Source organism: Microtus pennsylvanicus, chromosome 14, assembly GCF_037038515.1.
Source record: "Microtus pennsylvanicus isolate mMicPen1 chromosome 14, mMicPen1.hap1, whole genome shotgun sequence".
NCBI lineage: Eukaryota > Metazoa > Chordata > Mammalia > Rodentia > Cricetidae > Microtus > Microtus pennsylvanicus.
Window position 1 is genome coordinate 15,587,474 of NC_134592.1, and position 16,211 is coordinate 15,603,684.

At 54.3% G+C, this 16,211-nt stretch overlaps 1 protein-coding gene across 2 annotated transcripts in view; it reads left to right on the forward strand.

Annotated features, from left to right (window-relative positions):
• Positions 1-1,258: 1,258 nt before the first annotated feature.
• The window catches only part of Itpk1 (inositol-tetrakisphosphate 1-kinase), a 134,391-nt gene continuing 119,438 nt past the window's right edge, over positions 1,259-16,211 (forward strand). Inside the window, exon 1 of one of the 2 annotated variants that reach the window (XM_075947667.1) lies at positions 1,259-1,495. In XM_075947667.1, the coding sequence (XP_075803782.1) occupies positions 1,401-1,495 (95 nt within the window). In that variant the 5' untranslated portion in view covers positions 1,259-1,400. The remainder of the gene's footprint in view (positions 1,496-16,211) is intronic. The other variant, XM_075947668.1, reaches the window with a different exon arrangement.

Below are 16,211 nucleotides of genomic sequence, written 5' to 3' on the forward strand. Positions count from 1 at the left end.
GTCCTGAGGAACTGAACCCTGGCTGTCAGGTTTAGCCACAGTGCCTTTACCATCTGAGCCATCATCTCCTCAGCCCCACTGACAGGATTCTTACTGTAGGCAGGCCGAGGTGATCTGATACCAAGGTTGGAGAACTTTTCTGACTCAGCAGGATTCTTGCTAAAACTGAACCAAGGGGGGGGGGTACAAGGACACCGCCCAAGGTCAGGCTATACATGGAGGACTCAATCTGACTCCAGTCCGGTCAAGGCCCATTTCTGCCTTTCTACTAACAACTTTCACTTCTCTGTCTTCAATCCAAGCATTTTAATCATCTCAGACATTCAAAAAATTGCCTTTATTTCCAAAGCCTAAAAGTGTCTCTCCTCACCCACGCCAAGGGAAACCCATGTGTCTGGGAAGAGCCTTAATTTCTCCTTCCTATGCCTGAAGCATTCTGATGGCTGGAATGCTATCCCATGGACGGGGCAGGGCAGGTGGCTCAGAGAATCCAGGGATTGAGGCAGAAGTCGATCGATGCCCCTTCAACTGGCAAAGAAAAGCCCCTCCTGAAGATGCTCCGTGCACTCTTGCGTCTTCGAGTCCTAGTCCCTCTTCTCTCTCGGTTATAGGGCATCCCAGAGAGTGAACCTGAGTCAGCTGTGGAAATATTACAGGACAATTGCAACGAATTGCCTCCGGGGCAATCCCCCTGGGCTGCCAAGGAACAACGACGCCCAGTGGTTTGGCCACCCTCCAAGACATACACAAGGCGCCCACACCACGACTCCCTCACCCCGCACTCTGTACTGGACACCATCCAGCACCCCGCCACTAGCGGCGGCGCCTTTAAGACTCAGCGGCTCCCCCTGGCGGCCGCTCGTGCTTCCTCCTTCGGGAGCTCTGCTCCAGGCCCCCGCGTGTGCGCGAGCACCGGGGCACGGAGGGCGGGGGACGCGGCGGCGCGCGCCCCGTGGGGTCCACGCGCGCGCGAGAGGCACGCGCAGGGGGGGGGAGCCGGCGCCGCGGGAGGGCGTGCTCCTCCTCGGGCTCGAGGCACGGGTGCGGTCACGGGCCGCGGCCCCGGGATCCCTGGAGCCCTCAGGCGGCGCGCGGTGCTGCGGGGCGCACGTCCCGGCGCAGGCGAGCCCCCCGGGGGAGGAGGCGGGGCGGCTACGGTGCGCGCCCACCCGCCGGGCCCAGCCAGTGGCGCGGCGCGCTGAGCCTCCGCCCCCCGGCCACTGCCCCGCCCCGGCCCGCCCCGCCCGCCGCCCCGCCCGGTAGGACCGCGCGCTATAGCCCGCTCCGCGTCCCCGCCGCCGGAGGAGGTGCCCGCACGCTCGCGGCGCGCGCCGGCCCCACACGCTCGGCCTGTGGGCGATTTCCTCCGGACCCAGGCTCCCGGGCCGAGGAGGAAGAAGATGCAGACCTTCCTGAAAGGGAAGAGAGTTGGCTACTGGCTGAGCGAGAAGAAAGTCAAGAAGCTCAATTTCCAGGCCTTCGCAGAGCTGTGCAGGTGAGGAGGGACGCGGCTCGGGGGACCCCTCGCCGCCGGAGCCCGGCTGCTCTCGGCGGGCGCGGGGCAGGCGACGGCGACCCGGGAAGGAGCGGTGCGCCCGGAGGCTGGTTCCGAGCAGCCGGGGGACCGCGGGGGGCCGTGGGCTGTGTCTGAGTGGAGCGTGGCCGCTGTGGGCGATGGACTCGGATCGCAGCTCTCAGGTGCACCGGGGTCGTGCCGGGAGCTCCCCGATCGTCCAGGGCGGCGGAACCCGGGAAATCGGGGAGTCCACGCCGTCAGTCAGAGGCTTGAGGGTACTTTTTGGACCGGTGTGTTTTTCTTCCTCCCTTTCCTTCCCCTTAGCAGATCAGGGTACCCGCGTTTGTGTGGAGCCTACTACGTGCCTCGCGTGTGCACAGCTCCTGAAGCTGTCATTGCATATCACCCGGTTTAAACCCAGTTGAAATGAGTAGCGATACTTGACTTGTCTGAGTTGATTTGCTGTCTCATTAGAGCCTCGCAGTAGTCTTGCAGATCAACCAGGGTGGTGATTCTGGGCCACGTGTCTGAGAAGAGGGACACCCATCAACAGAGAGGTGGGGTACCTGCCTGTGGTCCCAGGGCCAACGAGTGGCAGAGCGTAGAGAGTGATGGGCGGACCCGTGGACGGTAGAATTGTCCTCTGCCCTCTGGGCTGACCGCCTAGTTCTCACTGTATCGGTGCTTCGGTGGCAGAGACCGGGAATTTTGATAGATCTTGTTCTTAATACATTACAGAGGTGCAGAGTGCCTTGAGTCAGGTGTGCCTTGCCTCTCTGAATAGCCGCTGGTCACAGTCTCCTTCCAAAAAAAAAGCCTAAGAGAATCCAGTCCCCGAAGCCTTCTGCAAACTCGGGGCGGAAGCCCTTTGTTAAATCATGTTTCCACTTGGTAGATTTGACTTTTGAAAATGGACTTCAGTTGTACTTTTATTTCTGGTGGGCTCCCGAATCTTGGAGAATTGAGCAGTTGGTGTTCCTTATCCCTTGGTGCACAGAGGTGAGTAGCAGTCTGGGCTGGCACAGAGAGGCAGGCCTGGCAGCATTACTTTGCCCCTCATAGCTGTCCAAGAGCCTGCTGCTCCCCCCTCCCCCAAGATGGGATGTGCCTGTTTATAAGGGGGCCCTGGTTCTGCACCCCTTGGTCCCCTTGTGGTTTTGGAGGAGTCTCCCAGACAGGCCTCTTAGGAGAAAGCAGGCTTTTCATGGCTGGCTGGGCATTCAGTGCATCCCAGAATTCACAAGGAAATCAAGAGGAACTCAGAGCCAGAGCTTTGGAAAAGCCCAGGGCTTATGGACCATTTTTTGAAAGGACAGTTGGACGTTTGTACCGTAAATAAACACAGTGTGAAACGATGCCCTAGAGAGCAGAGAATTTTGGAGAAGCCCCTCTGACATGTTCTGGAAGTCCAGTTCTGATGTGAGGGGACCAGAGCTCCCCCTGCTGCCATATAATTCTTGGGAAATCTCAGTTCATCCCTTGTACCTTGTTTATTGATAGCAGGAGGGGTCACCCTTCATCTACACCTGAGGCTTGGCCTTGACCTGGCCTGTTTTACTCTGAAATTAGTAGACTGCAGCAAAACAGTCCTAGCTGAAGCTTAAGGGTTAAGTACTCACTGCCTGACTTGCAGTTTGGCTAGCTCTTCTCCTGGGCTCTCCTGTCTTTAAAGAGGCCAGGGGAACCCAGGGCACCCCAGGGTGTCAGCCCATTGCAGGAAAATGTTCATCAAGCCTTCATTTCTCAGGAAGGGTTGTGAATTCGAGGTCTAGTTGCCTTCCTTTGCCCCAGTATTGGCTTCAGAGAGATGGCAGAAGGTCCCCGGGCCCTTCTAGCAGTCCAGGAATGTGGGTTTTTTATTAGTATAGCCTTAAGATGCTTTGTAGCTGAAGCTTAAGAAGGAAAACACCAGAAAGAGTTTTTCTGTTGCTTCGGTACTTTCAAGGCAGTGCCCCCTAGTGGCCGTACCTTTAACTAAACAACTGTTGAGATAGTGCCCCCCCCCCCCCCCCATCCCCTTTACTGTGTTTTGTTTATTGTGAATGCAGGAGTTGTCTGAGTGGCATCGGAGACATTGTGAACGGGCACCATCCTGTTCCTGACATTCAGAGGCTGGAGGGCAGCGCTTCTGTACTGGCGGATGGTGACTTGTCTGTGAATTTCCTGACGAAGAGGGCTGGGGATGTTGGGAAAAGACTTGAACTCTGTTCCAAATGTTTGGAGCAGTATCTGTGCAGGGAGGACTCCTAGGCTGCACTGGAATGAGTGGTTTAATGGCAGGCCTTGTAAAAAAAATCCTATTTCGGCCAGAGGAGATCGCCTCCTCCAGCCCTTATTTTACAGACAGGGAAGTGGGTGCCAGGGGGGCAGGGTCCATACTTCTCTTTTTCTTTAAGAGCTCACAGTCCACCCTGGAGACCTTGCGCCTGGCTCAGAGGGCAGAGCCTCTCCTTTCAGGCACTCCTACCCTTGTTAATGTCCAAGGGTTCAGCTGCTGCTCGTAGTCTCTAGGGACACTTTTCCTTGCAAGGCTGAGCTGTGTCCTCAGCAGCTGACACGGTCTGTTTTTCCTGAAGGGGGTGGGCAGGCCACTTCCATATCCTGGGAGGTGCCCCACCTGTCATATAGGCAGGTATAAAAGTCAACCTTTTAATTATCTGTCCTGATAGGATGGGGCCTCTGGCTGGCCAGCAGATGAGCTTTGGACCAACTTGTTACGACGGCCTTGTTTATTCCCGTTGCTCCGGAGTCTTTTCCCAAGCACAGGAGCGTGCTCTGGTTGCGTCTGGTTGCCCTTCCACCTGCCTCTCTGTCCCTCACCTAGGAGTGCCTGGGGAGCCCCCTCATCCCTCCTCTCTATGGCTTTTCCAAGATGTGCAGCTGAGGTTTCAGGGGAAGTGAAGAAGAGGAGCTGGCTTGGGCCTTGGGCGTGTCCAGCTGAGTATAGCTACCCTGGGTTTCCTTCTTTGATGCATAAGCCTCTCCTTCGGTTCTTCTCAGTCTTTCTCCAGGGGACTGTTGTAGGTAGTGGAGGACCCTTTGGTGTGAGGTCGTGGTGAGCCTTGTCTGTGCTCACTGCCATTCTTGTTTGGTTTGAGACAGCACATCACTCTACCAGACCCTTCTGGTCTCAGACTCACGAGGACCTTCCTGCCTCAGCCTCCTGAGTGCCAGGCTTAGAAAAGTGAGCCACCACACCCAGCTCCACTGTAGTTCTTAACGATGTGACTTAGCTCTTGCAAGCTTTCTAGTAGAAATGGGGAAACCGAGGCTTGAGAACTGTGAGGACCCGTGCCGCCAGTTGGAAGGTTTCTGTGAGCCCAGGCTACCCTCTCTCCCTCCCTCTTTTCTTTTGGGTTTTTGAGACAAGGTTTTTCTGTAGCTTTGGAGCTTGTCCTGGAACTTGCTCTGTAGACCAGGCTGACCTTGAACTCACAGAGATCCTGCGATCTATCTCTGCCTCCCGAGTGCTGGGATTAAAGGTGTGCGCCACAACTGCCCGGCTAAGCCTAAATCTCTCTCTCTCTCTCTCTCTCTCTTTATTTGTCTATTTTTTCCTTTCTTTCTTTTTTCTTTCTTTATCTATCTTTCTCTTTCTTTCTTTCTTTCTTTCTTTCTTTCTTTCTTTCTTTCTTTCTTTCTTTCTTTCTTTCTTTCTTTCTTTTGCATACAATGTGCTGCTGGCAAGGAAGACACCAGGTCGGGAGCCACCATGTGGTTCTTGGGAATTGAACTCGGGACCTCTGGAAGAGGAGCCAATGCTCTTACCCTCTGAGCCATCTCTCCAGCCCAGTCTAAATTTCTTTATTGGAGGATGCAATCTCCTTGTTTGCCCAGTGTCTCTTCCTTGCTAAGCAGGGCCTTTTTGGAGGCCTTTGCAGTGTGTCTGGGAGGCTCTTATCCTTGAGAAGCCTGGAGGCCATCGGGGCTAGCTTAGCGTTTAAGGAATGCGTTTATGGGAGACATCTCAGACCAAATCATCTCACTGTCCTTACCCACCAGGGCCCTGTTTATACGGTTCTCGGGAAGGACCCAGGAGTTATGTGTACCAAGCGCTTTCTGGAGTCCAGGCTAGGTATCAGGCAGTGCAGTGGAGTACAGTGGTGTTCATAGGGCTTGGAATTTGGTATCAACTCTAACTTAGTCCTGGAGAGTGCTTTTAGGCCTGCCCCTTCCCGTTGGGCTCTACATCCCTCCTCCCCCTTGGAGACAAAGTCTCACTATGTAGTCTAGGCTGGCCTTAAACTTGAGTTCCTAGCCAGGTGGGCGGTGGTGGAGCACACCTTTAATCGCAGTACTGGGAAGGCAAAGACAGGCAGATCTCTGTGAGCTGGAGGCCAGCTTGGTCTGCAGAGCTAGTTCCAGAACAGACTCCAAAGCTACAGAGAAACCCTGTCTGGGGGGGGGGGAGAAAAGAAAAAGAAAAGCAAACCAAAACAAGCACACAGAAACTTGAGTTCCTTCTGCCTTGACCTCCTCCTTAGTGCTGGGGTTACAGGTTTTCCAAGAGTACCTTGCAGTCCTTGTGTTTATGCCGGAGTGCTGCTAAGCTACACCCCAGCCCTATTTCATCCCTTAAAACAAGGCCATCTGGAGCTCGCTCTCTGCTGGAATAGCTTAGTATTCTGGGCTGGGATTCTGGGAGACTGCAGGACGACTGAATGAGCTGGTCTGCGGCTCGGGCTCGGCTCTTTCCCGTGTGTTTCAGTGGCTGGCTCTGCCATGGTCTCAGAGCCGTGCAGGAGGGAAGCACCCTGAGTCAGGTTCACTTCCCAGCAGCACATGAAAAATGTAACCCAGCCTTGCAAATCAACCCTTTCCCCCCAGCCCTTCTCTGTTGACCTGCTGTGGGGGAAGACATCCAGTCTTTGATAAAATTGCCTAGGCTTCCAGGTCTGACTTCATAATTCACCGCCCATGTGATGATGCCCGTTTGACTCTGTAGATTTGGTGATTTTGGATTTGGCAGTTTGCCGGCAGGGTCTGTGGTATGGGCTCACTGACCATCTTGCTAGGGGATGGGGTTGGTGTAACTGAACCTCCGGTTGTTGGATCAGGTCAGGAGTGGCCCACTCTGCCTGATGGCTGTTCTTTGCCACTTGGCTCTGGTTCTTACAACCCCCTTTGGCAGGCTGCTGCTGCCTCCTAGCTGGAGAATCTGAGAAAATTATGAATGCAAAGGAGGTAGTCTCATTGTTTTTTTTTTTTGGATTGGTCATTCAGGAGAGTTCATTCTATGCGTTGTGAAAATGCCATCTTCATTAATAATCCTGTTACTATTATTATCTAACAGTCCTGATTTTCTCCTTTTTAAATATTTAGGACATGAGACGAAGCTCAGTCGGTAGATGGCTTACCTGCCTAGTATGCAGAGTACCTGGGTTTGTTCTCCAGCACTGCATAAAATGGGGTGTTGTGGTTTATGCTCCCATAACCACAACACACCCAAGGTGGAGGCAGGGTGATCAGAAGTTCAAGGCCAGCCGTGTAGCGTGTTCAAAGCCAGCCTGAGCTATATAGCCCTGACTGACCTAGAATTTGCTTCGTAGTTCAGGCTGGCCTCAAACTCACAGAGATCTGCCTGCCTCTGCTTCCCAGTGCCGGCATTTAAGGTGTGCGCCACCATTCCTCCCCTCCCCCGCACTCCTTTTTAAAATACAGGCACATGCTGCAAAATTCAGAGGGCCTAAAACACATCATGAGAAGCCAGCCTGTTTTTTCTTGGCCCCGAGTTCAACTTCTCAGGGAACTCAGCAGGCTGTCTCCATGGGTGTTGATGTGACCAAAGGGACGCATGCAGCCAGCCCCCATTCTCACAGTGGTTACAATTGCTTGGTGCATGGGGTTGTGTGTCTTGGAGAAATTCCACATTGCTGCTTCCTTTGGGGCTTCTGTATCGTTGCATGTGTGTGTGCGTGTGTGTGTGTGTGCGCGCGTGTTTGTGTATTAATGGCAGTGTGGTTCAGCTCTTCAAAGAATGGACATTCTTCTTCTCCTGGGGTTGGCTTCTGCTGGCCTGGCCAGTCTGACAGTGGGTGCCCCATTCCTTGTCTGCCTGTGCATTGCCAGAGGAGTGCTGCTGGGTCAGAGGTCACAGACGCTCTGCTTTTTCTTGCAGTTCTGAAGCAGTTTTACTGTTTCAGTTCCAGTGGGTGACAGGGTGGGCGGGGACACAACCCACATGCTTGCCGAGTGCACAGTGCCTGGCCAGAGGCAGGGGTGAGAAGTGCTGTTCTGAGTTCGCCTCGTGAGACTGAGGGGTTTAGCAGGCACGAGGCACAGCTGGGCTCACCACCCTGGGTGTCCCGTTCCTAATCATCAGGTCTCCCGGGCTCCACTGGTTTCTGTCACGTGAATTAGCAGGTTTGGGACGGTCTGCGGAAGCTTTGTGGTGTGGTTCCTGACTGGATGTAAGGAGGGGTTTTGTTCTTGTTCGCTGTGGTAAACAGGCTTCTGAAGAACGCTCTGGCACATCCTTTTTTAAAAAAGTAATATTCTCTTTAGAAAGTAGATCCTTCGCCGGAAGAGCCGTGTTTTGACGGCCTTCTTCCTTTCTCTTGAACCGGGTCTACCCCAGCCTTCCTTCTCAGTGCTCCTGAAGAGTGGGCCTTAGGGAGGGTGTTGGCGAGAGAAAGCGAGACCCGCTGGGCGAAGAGGGTGGTACCAGCGCACACAGTAGGCCCTGCTTTAAGGCCCATGCCCCTCCTACCAGCTGGAACTACAGTCTCCTAGCAAACAGGCCCTCCCTGGGAGCTGGGAGGGAGGGTGTAATTGTATGGGAGCAGGTCTGGCCATTCCCATTGGGCTATTTGAATTTGTCTGGGGCTTTGTCTTGCCTGCTCTGAGCCTTCTCAGAAAGCAGCCTTTGTGGCCTGCACCTCCCCAGCAGGGCCTCACAGGCTGGTGTCTGGGCCCCTTATGGTGCCAAGCTGCAGACTGTGATACCCCCTCCCCCATCCCATAGTACCCTCCCACCACCTGCTTTGAAGGTTCAGTAGGGTAGATCTGTCTCCAGATCTGTGAAGATTTGAGAATCACTCCCAGGAGGGACTCCCCCCCACCAATTCTCAGCACCTCTGTGTCTTTCTTAATCACCTCCCCATCCAGGCCCATGCATGCTGGGTGCCACACCCTCTAAACCGCTCAGAGTGTCCCAGGGCACACCTAATGGACTCTGCTAAGCCTCCAGTTATCCCTGGAGGGTGAATCAGAATCCACGAGCCAAAGGCTTTCCCCGAGAGCTTCTGGGAGATACTGTTCCTCTTTCATGGCATCTGCTCTTCCGTGAGCACCCCCAGCCCCATGGCTAGGCTTTGCATCTTGTCTGTCTCTTTAAAAAAAAGGAGACTCCTTGAAGGGAGAGATTGGGGTGCCAGTAAGTACAGCAGCGCTCATGGTTACTCAGAGGAGTAAGATGGGGCCTCTGTTGATCTCTGTGGCTGAGCTGAAGCTTGTGACCCTGAAGTACTCTGGTCAGGAGGGAAGCCCCAGAGGTGGGACTGTGGAAGGAGGAAGGGATAAGGCCTGGGTTAGTTCAACAAATCCCGAGTGTCTGCCCAGTGCACCTATGCTGGATTCTGCTCTTTAGCCGCCGGTGCCTGCCTGCGGAGTGAGCCCCCTCTCAGGCATGTCACACATTGCAAGGTGCCCTGAGAGCCCGGATGCTTGCAAACTGGATAGGATTATGCCGGGTAGCTGAGGCCACTTAGTGCTCTGATAAGAGAAGGTGTCTCTGGGGAGGTGGTATTTAGTAAAAGGGGCTGAGAGGCCCCCGGAGGAGGAGACTAAAGACTCACAGAGACCAAGTCCCCTGCCTAGGAGCTACAGATCTGGCTGCTTTGGTCACGGCTGTGAGTTCCACTTGACAGAAGGGAGTTATCTAGGAAAAAGCGGGCATCTTTGGGTATCATTGCAGGCTGGTGCCCACATCCAGAGCCTGTTACTTGAAAGTGTGATAGAGGCCGTGTGGTGTGGCCGTGTGATCTTCCTACCGTCTGAAGGAGCTGCCACCATGGTCTGGGCTGAAGACAGGAGGGGGCACACTCTCCTACAGTTTGCCTCAGTTAAGCCTTTGTGTTCAGGAAATCAGGAACTGTGTGTGGGTCCAGGGGTGGGATGGGTGAGCTGACCTTGCACAGAGCCGAGGGCTGGTGGGAAACCCAACTGATGCTTGCGCCTTTTGGCTGTCATTTATTTGCTACTGACCAGTGCTTGCCCAGCTTGCCCAATCAAAGACATCTGGGCTGTTGGGGAGACACATATATCCACATCTTCATCTTCATCTAGCCTTCTCAGAAGGTGCAGCCTCTCCAGGAAAGCGGGCTGGGGATCTTCTTGTGGATGCCCTGGTGGATTCTTCTGGAAGATGCAAGCTGTCATCTTCTGTGTTACTGGACCTCATAGCAAAACTCTCACATATAGGCAGCACTGGGCTGAGTAGGCTAAACCAAGACTGGGCAGGTCCCTACTTCTTGGGACAGAGGGTTTTCAGATGGGCACATTGGAAGCAGAGGTCGCCAGGCAGGTGGTCTGTGCACATAGTCTTTGACAGTGGGATCTTGATGCCTGGATCTCTCTGTCCCTGCTGGGTGCTCACACGAGGTCTACCACGAGCTCAAGATCATTGAGATCTGATGCCTTGCTGGTGCCCTGGCCCACGGGGGAGAGGCCAGGAGGGTTACCAGGCAGGTTGCCACATTTTGGGAAATCCATTCTCCACACCTTTTAAGATTTCTTGCCTTTGGCTGCTAGTTTGCCTTGGAGTGTACTGGTGGGGCCGGAAGGAGACGTTCCTGGGGCCTGGCCCTGGCCACATGTAGTACCGGATATCTGAGGAACCACAGGGCTTGGGGGGGAGGCGGAGATGAGAACACAGCCCCAAGGTGTTTTCCTCTGTAGCTTCCAGACGCTTGGCCAGCTGACTGTGTGGTTGGTATTCATGTGCTCTTCGACCCAAGCTGGGAAACTGGGAGGGTTGGCTTTGGGCATGTGGCTGCCAAGCCTCTGAAGGGCTGTGTTTTATGTACCTCCTCTCTTCTCCCTTATACACGAGCAGCTCACGTTAGATCTCAGAGGTTGCTGGGAACCTACGCAGACCTGGCGTGATCGTAGATGGAAAACCGACTCTCCCAGGTGCATGGTGCATCTGTGTTTGCTAGATGAAAATTTAGATTTAGGGAGAGTCGGGATTCCCCCTTGGGGCTGGTTGACTCTTGAAACCACATTGCCTCCACTCCGCCCGGTCACCTTGCCTGAAACACAACGTCTACTCATCCACCATCCACTCCACTCGGTTGTGAGCTGAGCATCCTGGGTGTGCATTTGCTCTCCCAGAGGGTGGTGGGCGGTGGAGACGGCACTGAGTTCTGAACTCAGGGCTTGGCCAGCTGGCTGTGGTGACTGCTTGCTATTTCTCCTCCCTGTCTCTGCTCCTGCCGCCAGGGCTGGCGAATGTGGCAGGAGCTTAGTGCAGGAAAGATAGAGTCTTCTCCTGGGACTAGACAAGAGGCCTGCGGACAGGCAGCCCTCACTCCTGCAGGCTTTTTCTGGGGGCGCTGTCCACTGTTTTCCAGGGGGCTGAGCGTGGCAGGTGGGTACCGGGGTCAGGGAGGCCGCTTCCTTGGTTTCACTTTCATTTCTCTCCTGCCACTGCTCTTTCCACCAAGCCGCCAGGCCCGGGCTGTGGGGGTGCCCAGGGGGATGGGCCTGACGTCCTAGGGACCCATAGCTACCTGTGCATAGCAGCCACCCCTGGGGTCAGGACGGCTGAGTGAGTCCTTTTAGGGCCATTGTTTGGCCACAGCGTGCCAGGCTTGGGGCCTCTTAGGACCTGGGATCAGGGTTTCTTTACAGAAATAAAGCTTTATGGGCCTGTTGGTGTCTGGCTGGATGAATTCCTTATTGCCCTGCACGTCCCTGCCTGTCTTTGGGACGTGGAGAGGATTCTCTGAAGGATCGAGTAGTTAGCCCTGTTCTAGACTCAGCAGGCAGGGAGCTCAGATTCGAGCCTATCTGGGCTCTGATGCTACAGCTTGAAGATTTTGCCGGGGGGCTGGAGAGATGGCTCAGAGGTTAAGAGCACTGACTGTTCTTCCAGAGGATCCGGGTTCAATTCCCAACACCCACATGGCAGCTCACAACCGTCTCTAACTCCAGTTCTAGGGGATGTCACACCCTCACACGACCATTCATGTGGGCAAAAGCACCAATGCACATAAAATAAAAAAAATAAAAATTATTTTTTTAAAAAAGATTTTGCCAGGCTGTAGTGGGGCACACCTTTAATTCCAGCACTCAGGAGGCAGAAACGGGTGGATCTCTGAGTTCAAGGCCAGCCTGATCTATAGAGTGAGTTCCAGGACAGGCTCCAAAGCTACAGAGAAAACCTGACTTGAAAACAAAACAAACAAACAAAAAATTACTAGGTTTCTAATATTCATCATGGGATTCCCGGGGCCTGCTGCCTCCATCCTGGGGCAAGCCTGGATGGTGATGTATCCCTTTCCTCACCTTGAACCAAACTCAGCCACATGGTAGTCTGTGTTCAAGGAGGTTTGGGTACCCAGTCCCTTTAAGTCTCTAGGGGAAGGCTGAAGCTGTGGGCTGGTTAGAGAGGCCCACTTCCAGCTTCTGACTTTTGAAAATCTGCAGGTGCCCCAGTTGGTGGGGTGTGGTTCCTTCTTGGGGTGGTAGAGCTGTCATGGGCCGCATAGAGTGCATGGGGTCAGAAGATCTTCCTGTTAAAGCCACGGGAGCTGAGCTTCCTGGACACATGGCAGCCCTCTACAGAGCCTTGCCTTGCTTACTGCCGTATGAATGGATGTTCACAATGCCATCCACTGCTCTCTGTCTCTGCGGAAATAGGCTCAGAAGGATCCCTTTCTGGGGCTTTATGGTTGGTCCCTCCAGTGTGTGAAATTTGAATGTCAGTATTGGCAACTCCATAGCCCACATCCTTGGCTATACATTGCTTGCCAGAGGGTGCCAGGTGCTGATTCACCTGCACTCACTCTGGTGAGGGTGCTGGGTCTGCCAAGGAGCCCTGCCAGCTGTCTGACGGACTGTCCTGTGGTGCCGAGCTGCCCTGTTTGTAAATGCTGTTTTAAACTTTGGCCTGGGTAGATCCCAGTGTCCTTACCTGCCATGCCCTGAGCTCTTATGTACAAGGCTATGAGATCTACTCTCCTTGTTAACTTCTCTTCATGTGTTTTCTGGAGGCCAATTTTGGGGACCCTGGAACCGTATCCACTCGAGCTAGATCCTTAGAAGGTTTGGGAAACCGTTTACAAAGATCTCCCAAATCTGGCAGTCTCTTGGGACTGTTTCTTTGGGAGGGTCGTTCCTGGGGCCTCAGAAGGGTGGCTGAGGGATTCCTATGTGTGTTTCTTTGGGACAGATGGCGTGGGTGGGTGAGGGCATCTTCTGGCCAGCCTCAGCCAGTGGGAACTGTTACACACAAGCTGACCTGAGACGGTGACTGCTTCCTGGAGCTGTAGCTCCAGTATCCTTGGAAGGAAGAAAAGATGGGACAAGGGAGGGCTGTAGCCTCAGAGGCCTCTTGGCTCGGTTCCTGTCAGACCAGGGGACAGTGGGCAGCTTGCTCCTTGGGGATCGCAGCCCCGGTGTTCCTCCTCGGGTGACTCGGCTGTGCTTCAGTCCTCTCTGGGCCTTCATTTCCTCCCTGGTTGGACTTGCTCCTGGTTCCTGTGCATCAGAGGTATTCAGTACGTATAGACTTCCCTCCTCTCTCGTAGACCATAGACTAGCCCAGGAAGGAGCTGCCCCTCAGGCAGCTGCTTCACACGTGTCTAGGTAACCTTCTTCTGCAGGGTGAAGGGTGCTTCGAGATAGAGGAATATGGTTTAGGACCTTTGAGTTATGAAGGTTTTGGCAGATGCAAGCTCAGAGGGGCTTCGTCTCTACAGCTCTGGAGCCCTCAAGTATCCCTCTTTTGAATTGAACAATGCTCAGTCAGGGTCAGTTCTGTTTTTGGCCATTGCTGGGGGCTGGAGAGCTGGGTGGGCTGGTGGTTTTCTCTGTGTACCTAAAAGGTCATGCCCCAACCTGGTCCAGCCTCTTAAAGGTCATTGACTGAAGGAGGTTCCCCATCAATTTATGGGTTATTTTTGTTGATGTTCTCAAGGTGAGTGGTATCCCTTGCCTCAATCTAGTGGTCTTTCTTTTGGCCTTGCTGGGGATTCTTTGATTTTGGGGTGTTCTCATGGGCAGGGAGGATGTGGCCGGTTCTGTGGGTGCCTCGAACCAATAAGTATGATGAGTTGTGGGGATGGGGTGATAGTCTAAGGCGCAAGTTGATAGTATGGCCAGTCTTGCAAGCTGAAGGGTGGATCGGTTCTGAGAGAAACCTGGGTGCTGTCTGGGTCCTGTGCTAAGGGGATGTGCTGGCTCTTGTGGTATTTGATTCGTGGAGAATCTGCCTTCAGGACCTCAAGTGATGGTCCTTGCTGCCTGCCTCCTGTCTGTTTCCCCGCTGTTATCTACCTCGTTAAATCTCAGGCCCACACATGGTGTGAGGTGAATCCGCACAGCTGGCTTCTAGTTTGTACAGAGAGTTGGACTGAGTTCCTTAGTGTGTTTCCTCATTTGTCCCATGTCACAACCCTGTGAAGGCCGTGTTTTCAGTACCCTAGTTTCCTCATTGAACTTGCCTGGGGTCACAGAGCTTGTGGGTGTTGGAACTGGCTCAGAGTTGGCCTTGCCAACTCTAGGGCCCCACTGGGTCCTCAGATCCAGGTTCACAGGGATGGGGATTCATTGTGACCTGTCCTCCTGAGCCATACACTGTGTCTGAACCAGGCCTTCACCTAAGGAGTGATGTATGCTGGGGGTTGGGGATGGGACATTCCCGCCATAAGGTCTCAGTGGTGACAAGGTGAACCCCCAAAGAAGCTGCTCTTCCTAGAGGCAGTGGGATGAGGTGGCAGCCAGGTGGGGGAAGAGCCTCTCTGTTTCTGGGGTTCAGTTGCCAGCCATGTGAGGACAAGGAGTACTATATCAAGTCTGGGACTGTGAAAACCCCAGGTGAGGGCCTTGTATTTCACACACACTGTCTAGAGCCTGGAAACTTCCTAAGGGGAAAAGGGTGAGTGCCCCCAAAATCAGAGCCCAAAGCAGAGCCTCAGGACTGGCCACTTGTGTCTTTAAATAGCCTGGTCCTGGTTTGTTCTATGGTCAGTCTACACAGATGTGGCCAAGGAGCTGGGGTCCAAGGTTGGTGGGTGGACATCCTTGGAGAGGGGCTGGAATCTTCCTGCCGAGCTCACAGGGTCTTGGGGAGGCTTCCCCACACCTCAGAGTGCAGGAAGAGGTTGCTGTGCGGACCTTGGGGTGTTGGCACTGAAGTGTTTTGGAGTGAAACAGTCCATGTGTTCTGTAAACACACCGGCCTGTTGCCATTTGGCTGTGCTCTGCTTGGGGAGAGTTGAGCTGTCTATCTGCCAGGATCCCTGAGGATCCTGTGAGCCAGGAGCAGCTGTGACCAATCAATTGGGTCATTGGATCCAGAGGGATTGCTGGTCTAAGAGAGGGGGGGACCTTGACCTGTCCGGGCCTCAGCTCCAGTGATGTGTCAACCCGGTCCTGGTGACTTGCTACTGAACAAGTCCCATGGGAGCTGTAGGAGCTCCTCTGGGGACATCTCTACCCAGAAAAGTGAAGGCAGTGGTCACCAGGCTGCTGCTGGCCACAGACCCCAGCCGTCTCCCCACCCTTGTGCAGGGTGGACAGGTAGCAGGAGAGATGCTTAGTCCAATGGGGCCTGGCCAGGGTTTGAGGCCTCATGGTCCTTCCTGGAGCCAGGGGAAGAGGAGACCTGTTTGGAGCCCATCCCCAGGCTTGCTCAACCCCTACTGGGTGCTTCTCCTGGGTGGCCCTGATTCCTAGGTGTGGACCTTTGTAGAACAGCCAGGTTCCACAGCTATGTAGGGGATGTGCTGTGGAAACTCTGAGAAGAAGGGCTTCTCCAGCCCTTGTCGCTGCGGTCACCACGGACATCAGGACTTGCCTCACCTTTGTCCTGACCTCAATCCTCTTGGGCCTTGAGCTGCCCAGGGAAGCAGAAACCGGGGTCAGAGCTCAGCCCACTCCGCGTCTGGCTGTGTGGGGATGTCACAGGTCCCCTGTGAGGATCCAGCTCAAAGGTCCTGGGAAGTGAGTTCTCCTTCCACTAAGCTTCTGCTTAGCTGTGGCAGCCTGAACAACCAAAGAACCTCAGGGCAGGACCAGCCCTGACTTAGGAGGCCATGGGAGGTCATGAAGAAGTCATGGGAGGTCACGAAGAGGGTCGTTGGTTAATCAGCTGATGAAGTCAGAGCTCTGGAAACTGAAACCAGGCTCGGTAAGTCGGTGCCTTGACCCATGCAATTCTGAGAAGGCTTTGGGGCCTGGCCCTGGCTCAGGCAGACTGTGGGAGATAACCCACAACCTTGGTTAAAAGGTCCTACCCACAAAGAAGGAGAGATGGAGTGGGGGGTGACACACTGACAAACCACCAGAAGTTAGGTGTGGTAGTCCGTGCAGTAACCTGGGGAGGTTGAAGCAGGAGCATCTCCAGTTCAAGGCCAGCCTGGACGATATAGTGAGACCCTGTCTTACAGGAAAAAAAGAGCAAGCGAGGGAGGGAGGGAGTGGGGGGAAGAAGGGAGGGAGGGAGAGAGAGAGAGAGAGAGAACAAACT